The sequence below is a fragment of the Sciurus carolinensis genome, chromosome 3, assembly GCF_902686445.1.
Source record: "Sciurus carolinensis chromosome 3, mSciCar1.2, whole genome shotgun sequence".
Classification (NCBI taxonomy): Eukaryota; Metazoa; Chordata; class Mammalia; order Rodentia; family Sciuridae; genus Sciurus; species Sciurus carolinensis.
In genome coordinates this window covers 145,230,539-145,245,512 of record NC_062215.1, presented here as the reverse complement: position 1 = coordinate 145,245,512, position 14,974 = coordinate 145,230,539, and the positions used below count along the sequence as shown (strand labels likewise).

At 38.7% G+C, this 14,974-nt stretch overlaps 1 protein-coding gene across 2 annotated transcripts in view; it reads right to left on the bottom strand.

Annotated features, from left to right (window-relative positions):
• Plcl1 (phospholipase C like 1 (inactive)) overlaps window positions 1-14,974 on the bottom strand; it is a 350,580-nt gene that overhangs the window by 326,622 nt on the left and 8,984 nt on the right. Inside the window, exon 1 of one of the 2 annotated variants that reach the window (XM_047545122.1) lies at window positions 4,527-5,262. The exons of the other annotated variant lie outside the window; for it this stretch is intronic. Within the exon in view, the coding sequence (XP_047401078.1) occupies window positions 4,527-4,850 (324 nt within the window). The 5' untranslated portion in view covers window positions 4,851-5,262. Of the gene's footprint in view, window positions 1-4,526; window positions 5,263-14,974 lie in introns of those variants that run through there. 2 annotated transcript variants of the gene reach the window in all.

Genomic DNA, 14,974 nt, shown 5'->3' with positions numbered 1-14,974 from the left:
AAAAGTGTTGATGGATGTGAATCTCCTGCATGTGGAACCAGCAAAGGAGCAGAAGTTGTGCAATTAACATGGCTCTTTGAATCCTGACTCCACATTTATCAGTAGCTCTCTCTGCCTCCCCTACATTAAAGGGCTTGCTGTGAGGATTAAGTATGAAATATATGAAAGCTTCTAGTTTAGTACCTGACTCATAGAAGGCAGCACTTAATGTGAATTCCATTCCACTCACCCCTCTGAGAAGAATCATAACTTTGTTATGAGTCAACTGGTACCCAAGGCCTACCTTTGAGGCTGCAACTCAAAACCCCAGATATAGTAAGCCTGGTCATGATAATGCAATAATGAGGCATGAACTACACCAAAACTGATCATTATTTAGGTGCTTTACAATACCTCATTCTCAACTCTTATGTTCAACTCACACACCCATGTCCATGAGATCCAAGTGACAACTTGTACTCTTCCCTGACTAGGTAATTCATACTTAAATAGAATCAAAAAGAAAGAGAGGAATGCAGAACTCATCAATATGTTATAGATACTGGAAGGAAAACCAACTGCTACTTCGTAAACATGGATGTATCTCAGTACAGACCATCTGGTATAAGGAATAAGCTTCACTCCTTCCTATTTCCAGAACATTATAGAGTTACATATGAATTGAATATAATTTAATTTGTTAAATATTTTAAGGTTAATATCAAGTATAGATACCTAAAATTGTCTGATTTCTTTTTTTTTTTTTTCTTCTTCTTCTTCTTTTTTGGTACCAGGGATTGACCTTGGGCACTCAATCACTGAGTCACATCCCCAGCCCTATTTAGTATTTTATTTAGAGACAGGGTCTCACAGAGTTGCTCAGGGCCTCACCATTGCTGAGACTGGCTTTGAACTCTCAATCCTCCTGCCTCAGCCTCCCAAGCCACTGGGATTACAGGCATGCGCCACCCACCTGCTGTCTCATTTCTTCATTAGAAATATATCTAAATGCAAAATAGTACCTGTTAGATATTACCTGTTGGTATGGTCCTAACTTGTCATTATATACCACATGTCAAAAAGAAACTAAAATGGATTCAATTGAACTACTATGGTATAGTACAATAATACACTTACCAAAAAAAAGCTGCATTTATAAACATCAATGCTGTTGAAAAATAATCGCAGAAAAAAAGTAGATGAATTAAAGAGAACCTAGTTTAATTCTTATATTAAATTGTTTAAAACCTTGGACTAGGTGCATAGGGGAAGAAACACAATGATGGTAGAAAGACTTCCCAAAGATGTGTGCAGATAAATGTTGTCATTGTTTTCATCAGCTCAGAAGGAAATTGTTTTCTCAACTTCACACATGTTTTCAAATTAGGAAGAGCAAATTTACTGCAAACATTTCTTTGATTAATATACAAGACAGTCTGGTTTTTGGCAGGATAGAGTAATGCACTATTCTGATTTATCTAATATTCAAGTTGAGAGAATACCATTAAAATAGAAACAATGCCCTAAATTGAGCTGAAATATTTAATATTTGATGATTCACAACTTTTCAATTGCTCATAGGTATGATTAGGCATATCAACTATGGTATCACAGCTATTTGTATCTGCATTTAACAGTTTTTCTTATAAAATAAAATATTCTAAGGCCTTTATTTTTATGTATGTTTCAACCCCAAATAAAAAGAACTCTTAGCAAAACTGTGAATAATGCATTTTATCTCGCTATAGAACACAGACCATATATTTTTTATATGGTCTATAGTTTTTTTAGAAATTCTCATTTTACTATGCTAAAGTGAACAAACAGTGGGACAGCAGATTCAAGATATCAATAAAAATATTCTTGATCTCAAAGAGAAAGGAACAGAGCCCACATGCCTCTTTCCCCCCAGAAGGGAATGAATACCTCTGGGAAAAGATCCTAACAACTGCTGCCCACCAAAGACCCACCAGGTCATCCTTGAAGATTAATTCATCACAATGACCTTGGACAACCCTCTAAGCATTGAAAATGTTTGAAGCAAATTTAAAACTCTGAGGCCTATAAAACTAGCCAAATTTTATTGTATAAATCAGGAACTTAAAAAAAAATCAGGAACTTATACAGTTTATCCCAGATATACATAGATACATATGCTTACATATGTATGGAATATTTTGGAAGGATACTTAAGAAAGTGTTAACATCTGTGAGGGTGGACTATGTAAGTGGGAGTGTGGAATGGCTAAGAGTCTTCCCTTCACACTCCTTTGCAACATTTGATTTTTAAAAATTATATGTATATATTACTTTTTCAATTTAATTTTAAATAATTGACTTCATTTTTGCAGTATCTTTAAATTTAAAGACCACTTACCACATTTTATGTAATTTGCTATTAAGTAGGGAAAAGATTGAGCTGTACTCTGCTGTCTCCTTCCTTTTTTGTCACAAAAAGAAACTTCAAAACAAGAGGCACCATTACTCAGCAACACTCCTTCTGAGAATATAAACCAGCATAGTGCAATTTAAAAGTGGCAAACTTAGTTGCAAGAATTTGCATATTCTCACCATTCTTGCTGGGCACAGTGGTGCATATCTATAATCGAAAGTTCAAGGGCACCCTGGGCAATTTAGCAAGATCCTCAGCAACTTAGTGAGACTCTGTCTCAAATTTAAAAATAAAAAGGACAGGAGAAAAAAAAAAAAAAGACAGGGATGTAGCTCAGTGGCAGAGCTACAAAAAAAAAAATTCGCATATTCTTTATACTTCAGTACTTCTACTTTTTACAACATTATAAATCCCCACTGCTTTTTTATCATTTATATATGTATATTTTGCCGGGCAGGCAAATACCCAAGATTGAACCCAGGAGCGCTTAACCACTTGGCTACATCCCCAGCCCTTTTTTGTATTTTATTTAGAGATAGGGTCTCACTGAGTTGCTAAGGCTGGCTTTGAACTCGAGATCCTCCTGCCTCAGCCTCCCAAGTGGCTGGGATTATAGGCCTGAGCTCATTTATATATTTTAAACGATCTTAAGGTACCTATTTTCACATGCACACAGGTCCACGTATGGTATCTTAGAATCCACAATGTACCCATTCCCTGTGATTCTTTTGTAAGTTTCAAAACAATATGCTTTTTTGACTTGTAGGTTAAAAAAAAGGAGGTCATTTCCCTTTTATCTAAATTCACACCCAGAACAGGATATTCTTTTTCACATAATTCAAAAGCCACAAAATAACAGAAAATACTATGAGTTATTTGCAATTACCCGCAAACACATTACTTTTAATATAGAAATCTCCTGGTTGATTTCAAATTTCCATGTGTCCATGTTGGGAAAAAACCTAAACCTTACTTGGAGCTAGATGGATATGCTGTGGGAGCACACTCTGGCACTAGTAGCTTAGGAAAGAGACATGCATTATGCAGCGGCTACACAGCTTAAACCTGAAGAAGCATTGTGAATGTTATTAGCAGATGCAGTCATTCAGTAAGTAGAATAGTAAGCAGCTCCAGTTGGTCTTTCACTGCCATGGCTGGTGTGTTGGGTGTGTGTGTGTGTGTGTGTGTGTGTGTGTGTGTGTGAGAGAGAGAGAGAGAGAGAGAGAGAGAGAGAATATATTATATATAAGAATATATATTCATTCATACTGACTACTCTACCAAAAATCCATTTTAATCTGACATGCACATGGTTACTAACATGAATTAATGCTGAGGCCCTCTGCCAGAACCTGTGCCAATATTCTTACCCCAAAGTCATGCAACCAGAGGATGAAATCTCAATCAAAGGAAACAAACCCCAAGTGGAAGGAATACAGGAAACGGGGAGGGAAAAAAAGGTTTACAAATTCCTCGCCAAATGAATGAAAAGAAATCCTGTGGGAGTGGATAGGGGGTCGGGAAGCGTTTTCCTGGATGTGGTGGTAACCACAAGGGCTAGGGAAGAAGCTTGGGGATTGATTGCTTTCTGGTTGTGCTTTCTGCAGTCCAAACTCTGAGTTCTTTCATCGTTCTTTACTGCGCTGCAGCGTTCGCTGAAAACTCTACCTGCCTCCAGGAAAAGTCCAGGCTTCTTAGGATTTCAGGACCATTTGTTAAGAGTTTTGGTTTTGTTTTTGTTTGTTTGTTTGTTTTTCATTTGAGAGTAAGCTGTGTCTTTCCTCTGCTGTTCTGGAAATGCTAACCCTTCGCTGGAGAGCTGTACACAGCTATCCCGTGGGTCTCCTTCTATTCTAAGTCCTCCCTTCCACAGTTAATGAAGCTTGCACAGAAAATCAGGGAAAGCGTCCCTCAAAATGCAAAGACGCAGAGCGGAACTTTTTCTCCGCTGTCTGGGGGGAAAAAAAGTCACTTCTGCTTCTCAAGGCCAAGAGCTGAGTTGGGAACCTCCGGACTAGGAAGGAAGGTTTGGCAATGAAGGAGGTGGGAGAAAACAATGCAGCGCCTGCGACGCCTCCGGACATAGTACATCCTGCCCGGGTCCGTAACCCACATCATCCCCTTGAACACTCCGGGGTGTTGTGGCTTCGCTTACCTTGATGATGCTGCTGCGCCTGGGGGTCGCTCGTGCAGCTTCCAGGAGGCCCGCCTCGCTCTCCGCTGGGGTTCCTGCGGCGCCCGGCAGTGCAACCCCGCTGCGACGGTCCCTCATCCGGCCCCCAGCGGCCACCGCCAAGGCGTCTCCCGAGGCGGTGTCGAGGCCCACTCGGGGGTCGTCTTCGCCGCCAGCAGCGTCGGGCGGCGCCGGACCCTCCCTGCTGACCGCGCCCTCGGCCATGGCAGGGCGCGTTTCGGACTCCCCTGGAGGAGATAGCACGCCTGGCAGCAGAGCCCAGCTGCCGGGCAGGGGTGCACTCATGCACCGGCAGTCAGCCCCGCTAGACTTTGTTTCACCGCCCTGCGGCGGCGGAGGAGGCGGTAGCAGCAGCAGCAGGGACGGCAGCAACTTTCTGGAGAGGAGACATCACTCCAGCAGAGATGTCCTCGGGCTTTGGTCCAGGAGGTCAACAGTCCGGCGGGCAACGGCAGCGGGGGTGGGGAGATGATGATGTGAGCGGGAGAGAGAAGAGGGAAAAGGAGAGGAAGGTATCCGAAATGTGATGCAAACGCCCTCTCTGCACCAGACAAAAGGCACCTGGCGCCCGGCCAGACGGCCTCCGGAGCTGGGACGCGAGCAGCCAAAGAGGGGCCGGAGCCGGGTGACTGCAGGCGGGCTCAACCGCCACCTGCCTGCGGACAGCGGCCCCAGGAAGTGCGGCGGCGGCGGCGGCCTCCACTCCGCTCTGTTGTGACAAGAGAGGGAGACTTGTTTTGACAGCCCGTGGGGATTGGCAGGCGTCTAAGCCTCTTAGGAGCCTTTCCTCGCCAAGGGGAGTTTGGCCCGACCAATCCTCACTGCGGAGGGGTGTGCCCAAGCGCGAAGAATGGAATGTGTTCTGTAGCTGCGAGCCGGCCCTGCGGGGCTCGTGTACTCCAGCAAGAGTGCGCGCGCGCGTGTGCGCACCCTCAGGCGCTCAGTGTACATTTTAGGAAGTTGAGGTGTGTGAAACCAACCTTAAGATGAAACAAAATCCGGAGATTATAGGTGGTGGGAGAGAGGAGAGGAAATCCTCATCTGTGAAACAAAGTATTTGGAGGAAAGGAGGTGTTTTGTATTAGTGTCAAAGCGTTTGAAGTGAAGTGAAGCTTGGCAAGCTGTCTTGCTAATCCTTAGAAGTCCATGCAGAAATGAACTAGGGTTTACTGGGGTCCTAGAATTCTGTTATTTCTTAAGGTTCTATGAAAGGATTCTATGTTCACTCTGCAACATGAATAAATATGACAAGGAAAGGGAGTCGAATAAAAAGGAGCAAGGATAAAAAGGAAACTGAATCAATTAAATCCCTCTGGAGATGACTCTTAACAAAACACAGGTATGATGGAAATTAGATAAATACAAAGTGGAGCAGGAGATTTAGTCCTTAACCTGAAACATTCCATTCAGCAAGATTCAACCTCCTTTCTTCAATTCTACATAAACAGATTTTGCCAATTTCAACCAAGCTAGCAACCAAAAGAAAAGATCTTTGAATGATGGGTCGTGTCTGAAATTAACGACAGGAAAAAAAGCTCAGATGGAAAGAATGGCTCTAAGACTCCCTAATATGATGGAAGACTAGGCTTTTTAATTTAAAGGCTCTTTTGGTATTAAAATCTATATTAAACTTCACTTATATTAAATTGCATTTCAATTGTTAACAATTTAATAATTTAAGATTTTGCTTCTTCCTTAGTCTGGCCAAACACACACACACACACACACACACACACACACACACAAACTCTTCAGCCTTTTAAATGCAGAATTTTGCCAGAATCTCAGAACTTTAGAGATGCATTGAGGACTTAGGGATCATCTATGGCAGTCCTTTTATTTAGCAGATGAGAAGGTACAGTGAGTCTTGCCTCCTGGTTAGTGCAGGAGCTGAAATTAGAATCTGACACCCAACTCCTCCAGTAATCTCTTCACTGTTTTATCTGGCTCCTCTGAGGCTACAGTCAGCCAGATTTGCATGGGGCTCTTGGGAGGTTTCAGATTTGACATTTACCAACTTCTAGGGAAAACTGAGAAGGCTTGACTTTACCTTTTCTTTAAATATAAATGCAACCCAGAAATGAATGTACAATAGACCAGTAGCAACCTCTGGTTTTAGAGTCAACAGTACCCTCTAGTGAGAGTCTGAGAACTACATCTATAATAGCAAAGGTTTTTTCACCCTTGATATATAAAGAACTGGAGGGGAAACTTAAGGGTCCTTCTCAACCACTCTGCCTTTAAAACTGGAAGACTAGAGGAAAGAAAGGAGAGAGCTGCCCAGACTGAAAACAACCATACAAATCCTCATTTCCATTGTTTAGTAAATTTAGGTTATGGGAAAAAAACTTTACTTGCTATTCTCACAATTATAACCTATTTTAGGCTATTATTTTTCTTTGATATTCAACTATTATTACATTTGACTTTTGTCTTTTATAGTTGTTATCAGTGCTTCATTTTTCTTTATTACTCAAATAAAAATTCTATTGGTGGGTTGTCCTTTGAGAAATGTGAAACTTGTTATCTTAACATTGTCTTATTCTATGATATTAATAGCATTTACCAGGATTTCCTAACCTGTTTGTATATCATTATGATAAAAATTTATTTTTAAAAGTATTAAATTTAGCCTCACCTTTGGTCAGTGATTTTCAAATAAGAAAATACAGCACATAGTTTGCACAATGTTTTATGTTTCAACTAGACAATGTCCAGATGCACTCTTATCTCTTCCCTCCCTCAGTAGCTTTACCTCTCACCTTTCTGTGAAGGCAAATGAAACCACATACAACTTCTGAATCCTTTGCACTCAGCATCTGTTCATAAAGGTTGTCTAATACATTCTGCTTTGAGAAAACAGTTGGACCCAAATTATTGTCACCCACAATTCCTGCCTTCTATCCTTTCACAAAATCATGCTGGCAATCACCATACTGGTAGATTGGAAGTTGGGATCATGTAGGTGTGGTGCTGGTGAAAAGTGAAGTGAGAAATGAATCAGCAATTCAAATGTCACCCCCTCAGACATTTGAGGTCTTCTCTGAACTCAAATCTCAAGTTTCCCCTACAACTCCCCACCCATTCCATGTCACTCATATTAGTCTGCTTTATTTTCTTATAGCATATTATGACTGAATAAACTGTCCTGTCCATGAAAATGTTTACTTATATATTCTGTTATACTGAGCCTGAGTTGTGATCACTGAAAATGTAGGGTATAATCTCCATGTGCAGAAAGACCTTGCCAGTTTATTCATTGGTTATCTCCAGCTCCCAGAACCATGCCCGGCACATAGTAGATATTCCATAAAGAAGACTTCATAGTCCTCCAATCACATAAAATAACAACTGATAGAGAAAAATGGTTCTGTTGCTTCCCACATAATAGGATTTCTCTTCCTCAGGGATCCTATAATTCCATTCTAGAGCAGAAATCAAAGAAGTTCCAGAGCAAGCGGTTGTAAAACTAGAAGGGCATTTATAAATTTATAAATTGGAATACAACTGATAGGAAACTAGCAAGGTCTAGAAAACTTGAAAATGCTTAGCTCAAATTCAAAGACCAGAAATGTCAATGTGGTCTTTTCAGCCTAGGGAAGTCTCTCCATGACCCTTGGCTCAAGAAAATTCCAGTGAGAAGAGTCATTTTGATAACTGATTTCTATGTTTCTCTATAAGTATTGTTATCTCCACTTTACAGATAAGGAAACTCATGATCAAGTTTCAAGTAACTTGCTCAAAGTTAGAGTCAACTAAGAAGCGATGCAATCAATATTTGAGCATCTGTCAGTGACTTCAAAGTCTGTGCTCCTCTTGCTATGCAAAGTTTTCCAAAGATGCCAAGTCCAGTGGCAGCAGTCCTACAGACTAAAGGGGGAAAAAATAGTCTTTCAAATCTGGGAGCACTCCGATTTGCCATGAGATCTTCCCCCTTAACATTAGCCTTTCCTCTACTATAGTTTAGATCTGAAATGTCCCCCAAAAAACCTTCATGTTAAAACAAAAATCCCAGCTGAAACTATTGGGAGGCAGTGGAATAGGTAAGAGGTAGGGCCTAATGCCAAGTGTGGGAGCACATGACTATAATCCCAGCAAATCTAGAGGCTGAAGCAAGAGGATGGAAAGTGAGAGATCAGCCTTGGGAACTAGGTAAGACCCTCAGCAATTTGAGACTCTATCACAAAATTAAAAATGAAAAGGACGGGGTGTATCTGTGGTAAAGTACACCTGGGTTCAACCCCTAGCGCACGCGACACACACACACACACACACACACACACACACACACAAAGAGGTAGGACCTAAATACAAGGTTTTAGGTAACTGGGAAGTTGTGGAACTCTGATTTCTTCCTGCCTCACTGAATCCCAGCTGCCATGAGGTGAGCAGCCTCCTATACCACATGCTTCCTGCCATGATATTCTGACTTACCACCAGTCTAAAGCAAAAGGGCCAATCAGTCATGAACACTGAAACCTACAGAACTGTGAGCCAAAGTAAACCTTTTCTCTACAGAATTTTTTAAAGACATTTTATTTGTAGGTGGACACAATACCTTTATTTTTATGCAGTGCTGAGGATCAAACCCAGGGCCTCACACATGCAAGGCACGTGTGCTACCACTGAGCCACAACCCCAACCCCATTCTCTACAGAATTTGATTTATCTTAGGTAGGTTACAGTGATGGAAGCTGACTAACAACCTCTGTCATCAACATGAAGTGAATATGACTGCTCCACTAGTGTGCAGAGACACATTTATCCTCTCATCTACTTATATGTAAGAAAAATATTTCATTATTAAGGGTCAGTTCTAATAAGTTCAAAGATTGAATGTTATCAAAGAAGGATACAGCTCTTTTAGTTAAGTCACATGCATCTTTATATTGAGTCATAGCCCTTCCTAATATGTTATAATCATTTCTATTTGCTAGTTCATGAAAACAGAATTTGCACGGTAACTAGTAGGTAAATATTATATTAAATACAGAGTAAATATAAGATAAGCAAAACTCAAACATGCCTCCTAAAAATTCAAGTTTTCATTTGTTTGTTTGTTTGTTTGTTTTTTGGTACCAGGGAATTGAACTCAGGGTCACTGAACCACTGAGCCACATCCCCAGCCCTATTTCATATTTTATTTACAGACAGGGTCTCACTGAGTTGCTTAGCTCACTGTTGCTGAGGCTGGCTTGGAACTCGAGATCCTCCTGCCTCAGCTACTGGGATTACAGGCATGTGCCATCTCACCTGTCTTCAAGTTTTTTTCTTGAAAAAAAAGGTTTTCTATCTTGCTTATATTACAAAGTAAGTAGGAAATTTCAGTAACTAAAAAATAAAATTCAACTGACTTTATTTTAAAGTACAAGTAAACGCCACTCCAACAAAAATGATAAGTTATTAATTGCTTATAGGTCTAGTTCCCCAGCTTATTGAATCTTCAAAGTACTGAAATGTGATAAGTTTAAGAAATATTCATTACAGTCAATGTTCTTCAATGTCTGATAACTTCTGCTTCTTTCAGATATTAGGAAACCTCTACTATCTGTAGGAGAGCAGAATATCTGGGCCTCTGCCCATTAACACAACAAGAATTACCCCATATAAACCCTAAGGTTAAAATACATTACCAGGATCTCCAGGCCAATCATCTGGGAACAGTCTGTATGTGTAGGGCAAATGTCTTTTTAAAATAGTTGGTGTTGATTTATTTTATGTGTATTAACTTACTTTGACATGGATCCTGGAATTGGAGCCCATGTTGTGGTTATGTTCCCCTCTGATTCGGAAACCACAAAGGCATTTATAATCAGTACCACTGATATTAGGCCCCCAAGAAGATTTATTTTATTTAACAACTGGGTTAATTCCCAGGTATAAAATTGTAACAGAAAACTCTTCAAATCAAAAATACATCTGATGTCTGATGCTTTCAATGCAGGAGTGAATACATAGTAGTTTCCTCCTCCCCTCCCAACATCCCTGGTACATATCCCAAATCTAATTCATCTGCATATCAGTGGGGATTTTTTCCTCCAATTTATGCCAAGCCATGAATGTTATTAATGGACCTACTGGAAGAAAATACTTTCTTTCTGTAGTGTTCTCCTTTCCTTTTCTAAAAAATATTCTTAGTTGTAGATGGACACAATACATTTATTTATTTATTTATTTATTTATTTATTTATTTATGTGATGCTAAGGTCTGAACCCAGTGCCTCACATGTACTAGGTAAGTGTTCTACCACTGAGTTACAACCCCAGTCCTCTCCTTTTCTTTTATCACGAGTATTATTCTTATACCTGTTTTATAAATCTTCAAATCTTTTGGGAGGAAGAAGCAGAGTATAATGCGTAAGTAAATGCAAAATTGTAATGCATGTTTTAAATTGAAATATTAAACAAATACATGGTTTCTCTTGTAGTCCCTTTTTTTGCTCTAAATTTCCAGATATATAACTCTTTTGATAACCACAATATAAATTCATCTGCTTTACAAATGAGGAACTGTAAAGAGTGAGTACTTTCTTCAAGAAAAAAAAATCCCACCTGAAGCCAAACATGAAAGCTGAATCATCAGCATTTGCTCTGCCACTAACCTCTGTGAGAATCCTAAAGTTCCCATCCTCAGTGAGTCACATAGGTCACCATGGATACAACCGCCTCTACCCTTAGTGTGAGGAGGAGGAGCAACAGCTGTTGAACTACACATGGGATATTTGCCACTCTCTGCTCTATATAAATTGTACGGGTGAAACGGTTCATATAATGTCACAATTGTTTTTGAAAGTTTTTTTAAGTATGTTATAGAAAATATCTGAAATATTAAGCAGCAGCAAAGTACTCAAATTTAAAATGTGAAGTGGGATAGTAAGCAGCAAACATTATACAATACTACACATAGTATAATAAGAGGTCATAAATCTTTTATTCAAATTTTTCCCTAACCAAAATGGAATTTTAAAAACAAAACTGATCACTGCAGATAGAATTTATTTGGAAGACTCTATGATTAGCACATATGTGAACTCTGGGCAAAATACACAAAAAACAATTGCATTTAGACCACTATTTCTAAAGAAAGGAATATTTTCTGATTTTCAATGATCACTACATTTCTCATAAACACACCACTGCGAATTCTAAACTTCAGAAAAATAAAATATGTGGTAAAAGTAGAATTTTACCTTTCTATTTAACTTAACTTTTCCTACCTTCAAAGTTTCGAGGAATGTAAAGAGATGGTCTGAAATCTGTGATTGCAAACCAAAAGGAATGTCTCTTATTTCTACACCCAGTGAATGAGAAAAACAGCATCTATTTAAATATGAAAAATAGCATACATACTCTATTTTCTCTTATTTGTGCTCTTAATTATCTCTCACCAATCATTAATAATATTCACTAGTTGTGGCTCAAATGCAAAACTTCATTAACACTCTTTATTGTAAAGCAGATGTTTATACTGGAGGTAGGAAGGACATTAAGTGATCCTCCCTGGGAGAGGGCTATACGACCTCCTCCCACTGACAGCAGGCTCAGCCATTTAACCTGCTTTGGCCAATGAAAAATGAATGGAAGACCCTTCTAAGCAGGAGCTTTAGGAGACAGCAAAATCATCTCATTTTTCTCTGACACAAGCTTAATCACTCACCAGATAGGAACTGAGTCCTAAATGAAAATGGCATGGAGCAGAGCTGAGACAAATCTACAGTGGACATATGAGTAAGAAAGCGACCTTTGTTGTAAGTCCCTTGGACTTGGGATCATTCCTTACTATAGAGTAACTGGCCCCTCCTATACAAATATGTAAGTTTCCTGAAAGCCCTATGTCTCCCACAACCATGCTACTGGTTCACCTGGCTAGATACAGTTTGACTCATACATAACAAGTAAATGTTCCTGACATCTACTAAAATAATAAAAACTAAAAAATTTTATACATACAATAAAATTGTGAAGTTATTTCCATTTCTGTCACCTTTCTCATTTATTTCTTTCCTGAAAGCTATATAAAGCCCCCAATAGTGCTTATTAAGTTTAGAAATTATAACATAACTGTGAACATATGCATATTTTTGCTATGGTATTTTCTTATATTTTTTGGTATATCTTGCAGCTATCATTCCTCTTCTACTCATATCATCCAATACCAATTCCGATTCTCATCTAATACCAATTAATACAGTAACCCTATATTATGTTCTAATGTCAACGTTCCCTTACACAGTAGCTAAAGGATATGTAAAGTACAAGTCTTGTGCTATTACACTATATTGGCCTCCCAATGCCAGCTGAACAGAGTTCAGCTACTCTGGCACATATGGCCACGGTTCCTGTCTACATTTCTGACTTTACATCTCTTCTTTCAGAGGGCTTGGGATGTAACTCATTGGTAGAGTGCTTATTCAGAATGTGCAAGACCCTGGGATCAATGTTCACCAAAAAAAAAAAAAAAAAAAAACTGTGTAAGCTAGGACTGTTGTGCTACTTGAAGTGTACTGAACATCATGCTACTTCATGCTTGCATATTTTGCTTATATGACATGCCTTACCCACCTCTTTTCACTGTGCTAATTATTCCTTCTTTGAAATTCAGTTCAGACACATCTTTACCAGAAAGCCTTTCCAAATCACACAAATTACCTTTTACTCTCCATTAATACCTTTTGCCCCCACTGTACTATATTAATAAATCTCTTTACATGGGCCTGCCTCTGCTTTAGACTTAACAATTCTGATCTTATAAATCTTTGTACCCTGTGAACTTAGCCCTATAATGAGACACAACAGGCATTTAATAAAAAATTTTTCAAACCCAAAGGGGACTGAAGGGAAGTGGAGATGGGAATAGGAAAGACAGTAGAATGAATTGGACATAACTTTCCTATGTTCATATATGAATAAACCACCAGTGAAACTCCACTTCATGTACAACCACAAAAATGGGATTCTAATTAGAAAAAGTTATACTCCATGTATGTATAATATGTCAAAATATACTCTAGTGGCATATATATCTAAAAAGAACAAATAAGACATTTCTCAAAAAGTAAATGATTCCCCAGGGGTCTGGGAAGAAAATATTAGAACTCATATTTATATTTATCTAAATTGAAGTAAATTTATCTAATATGAAGTAAATTGAGTTTTTCCAGTGTTTGATATGCAGATTCCATGCAAATTCTACTGGTACCCTCATTTCATCCACATGTGGGTGAAAAGACTATTTTTGAGGGAAGACTGAAACTTTCAGAACATGGAGAAGTTTACAGTTCCAACTCACTATCTGGTCCATGATCCCAGTTAAATGAATTTTAAAATTATGCTACATGGTTTAAACAAAAATAACTCAAAATGGATGAATGGATCCAATACTGCTGGAAAACATCATGAATCAAGGATAATTCTAGTGAACATTTCAAAAACATCAGAGCTGCTCCTTCTTCTGTGCCCACTACAGGCACATCATCAGTTGTATTATGATATAAAAACAAAAATAGTACACCTGACAAGAAGTCAGCCCCCTAAAATGACCTTTTGATATGTGAATGCACACCTACTTCTGAAGACAACAGAAGACCCTAAATGGATATTGTCTTAAAATGCTAGTTAATGCTAGTATGAAGCCAACACTGTTAGACATTTTAATGTTTACTTCATCTTTTAAAACTTCTTTGTGTATATTTTATAATGTGCATAAACACTAGTAGAAAATATATATAATAAATAAATAAATACAAATGGTGTGCATCTTCAGAAATCAATTACAGTGTGTCAACAGAATGTGTGGAAACCTTTGCAAACCACCAAGGTTCCCAAGGTCTACTTGTATTTTATTATGTCAAGAAGGTGGCTAAAGTATTCACTGAACACATTGGGGATGAAAGGAATTTCTTTACAATGAATTAAGCTACAAGGAAAAGATGGGAGGGAACTGAATGGTGAAAAGAAGAATCATGGGAAAGAAAGCAAAGAAGAAAACAGCAGCAAAGCAAAACCTTGAAGAATTGGTCCATCCCACCAGGAATCAGCACAGAAGTTAGGACATTCAGGACATAAATGCAACTCAAAATTGTCTACTTCCCTTGGCATTCTCCTACACTGGAGAGCCATTGACCATGCCCATTTTCTCCAGAGGAAAGAAGGGTAAGCTAAATAAAACGCAAGTAAAAATAAAAATAATCCAAACAAAAAATGAAAAAAAAATTTAAACCCAAACCAAATTAATATATCAAGCAGGCCAAAGTAAATACTACCATAAGGAAACTGTGGCAAGCTAAGGTTTTTGGGTGATACATTTGTATTGCACACAAAGTACTTAGGCAGCACTTTGGCTACTAAGTCAACTTTTGACTATTCTTTTTACATTTATCTTTATTTTATTTTACTTTATTAATTTTACT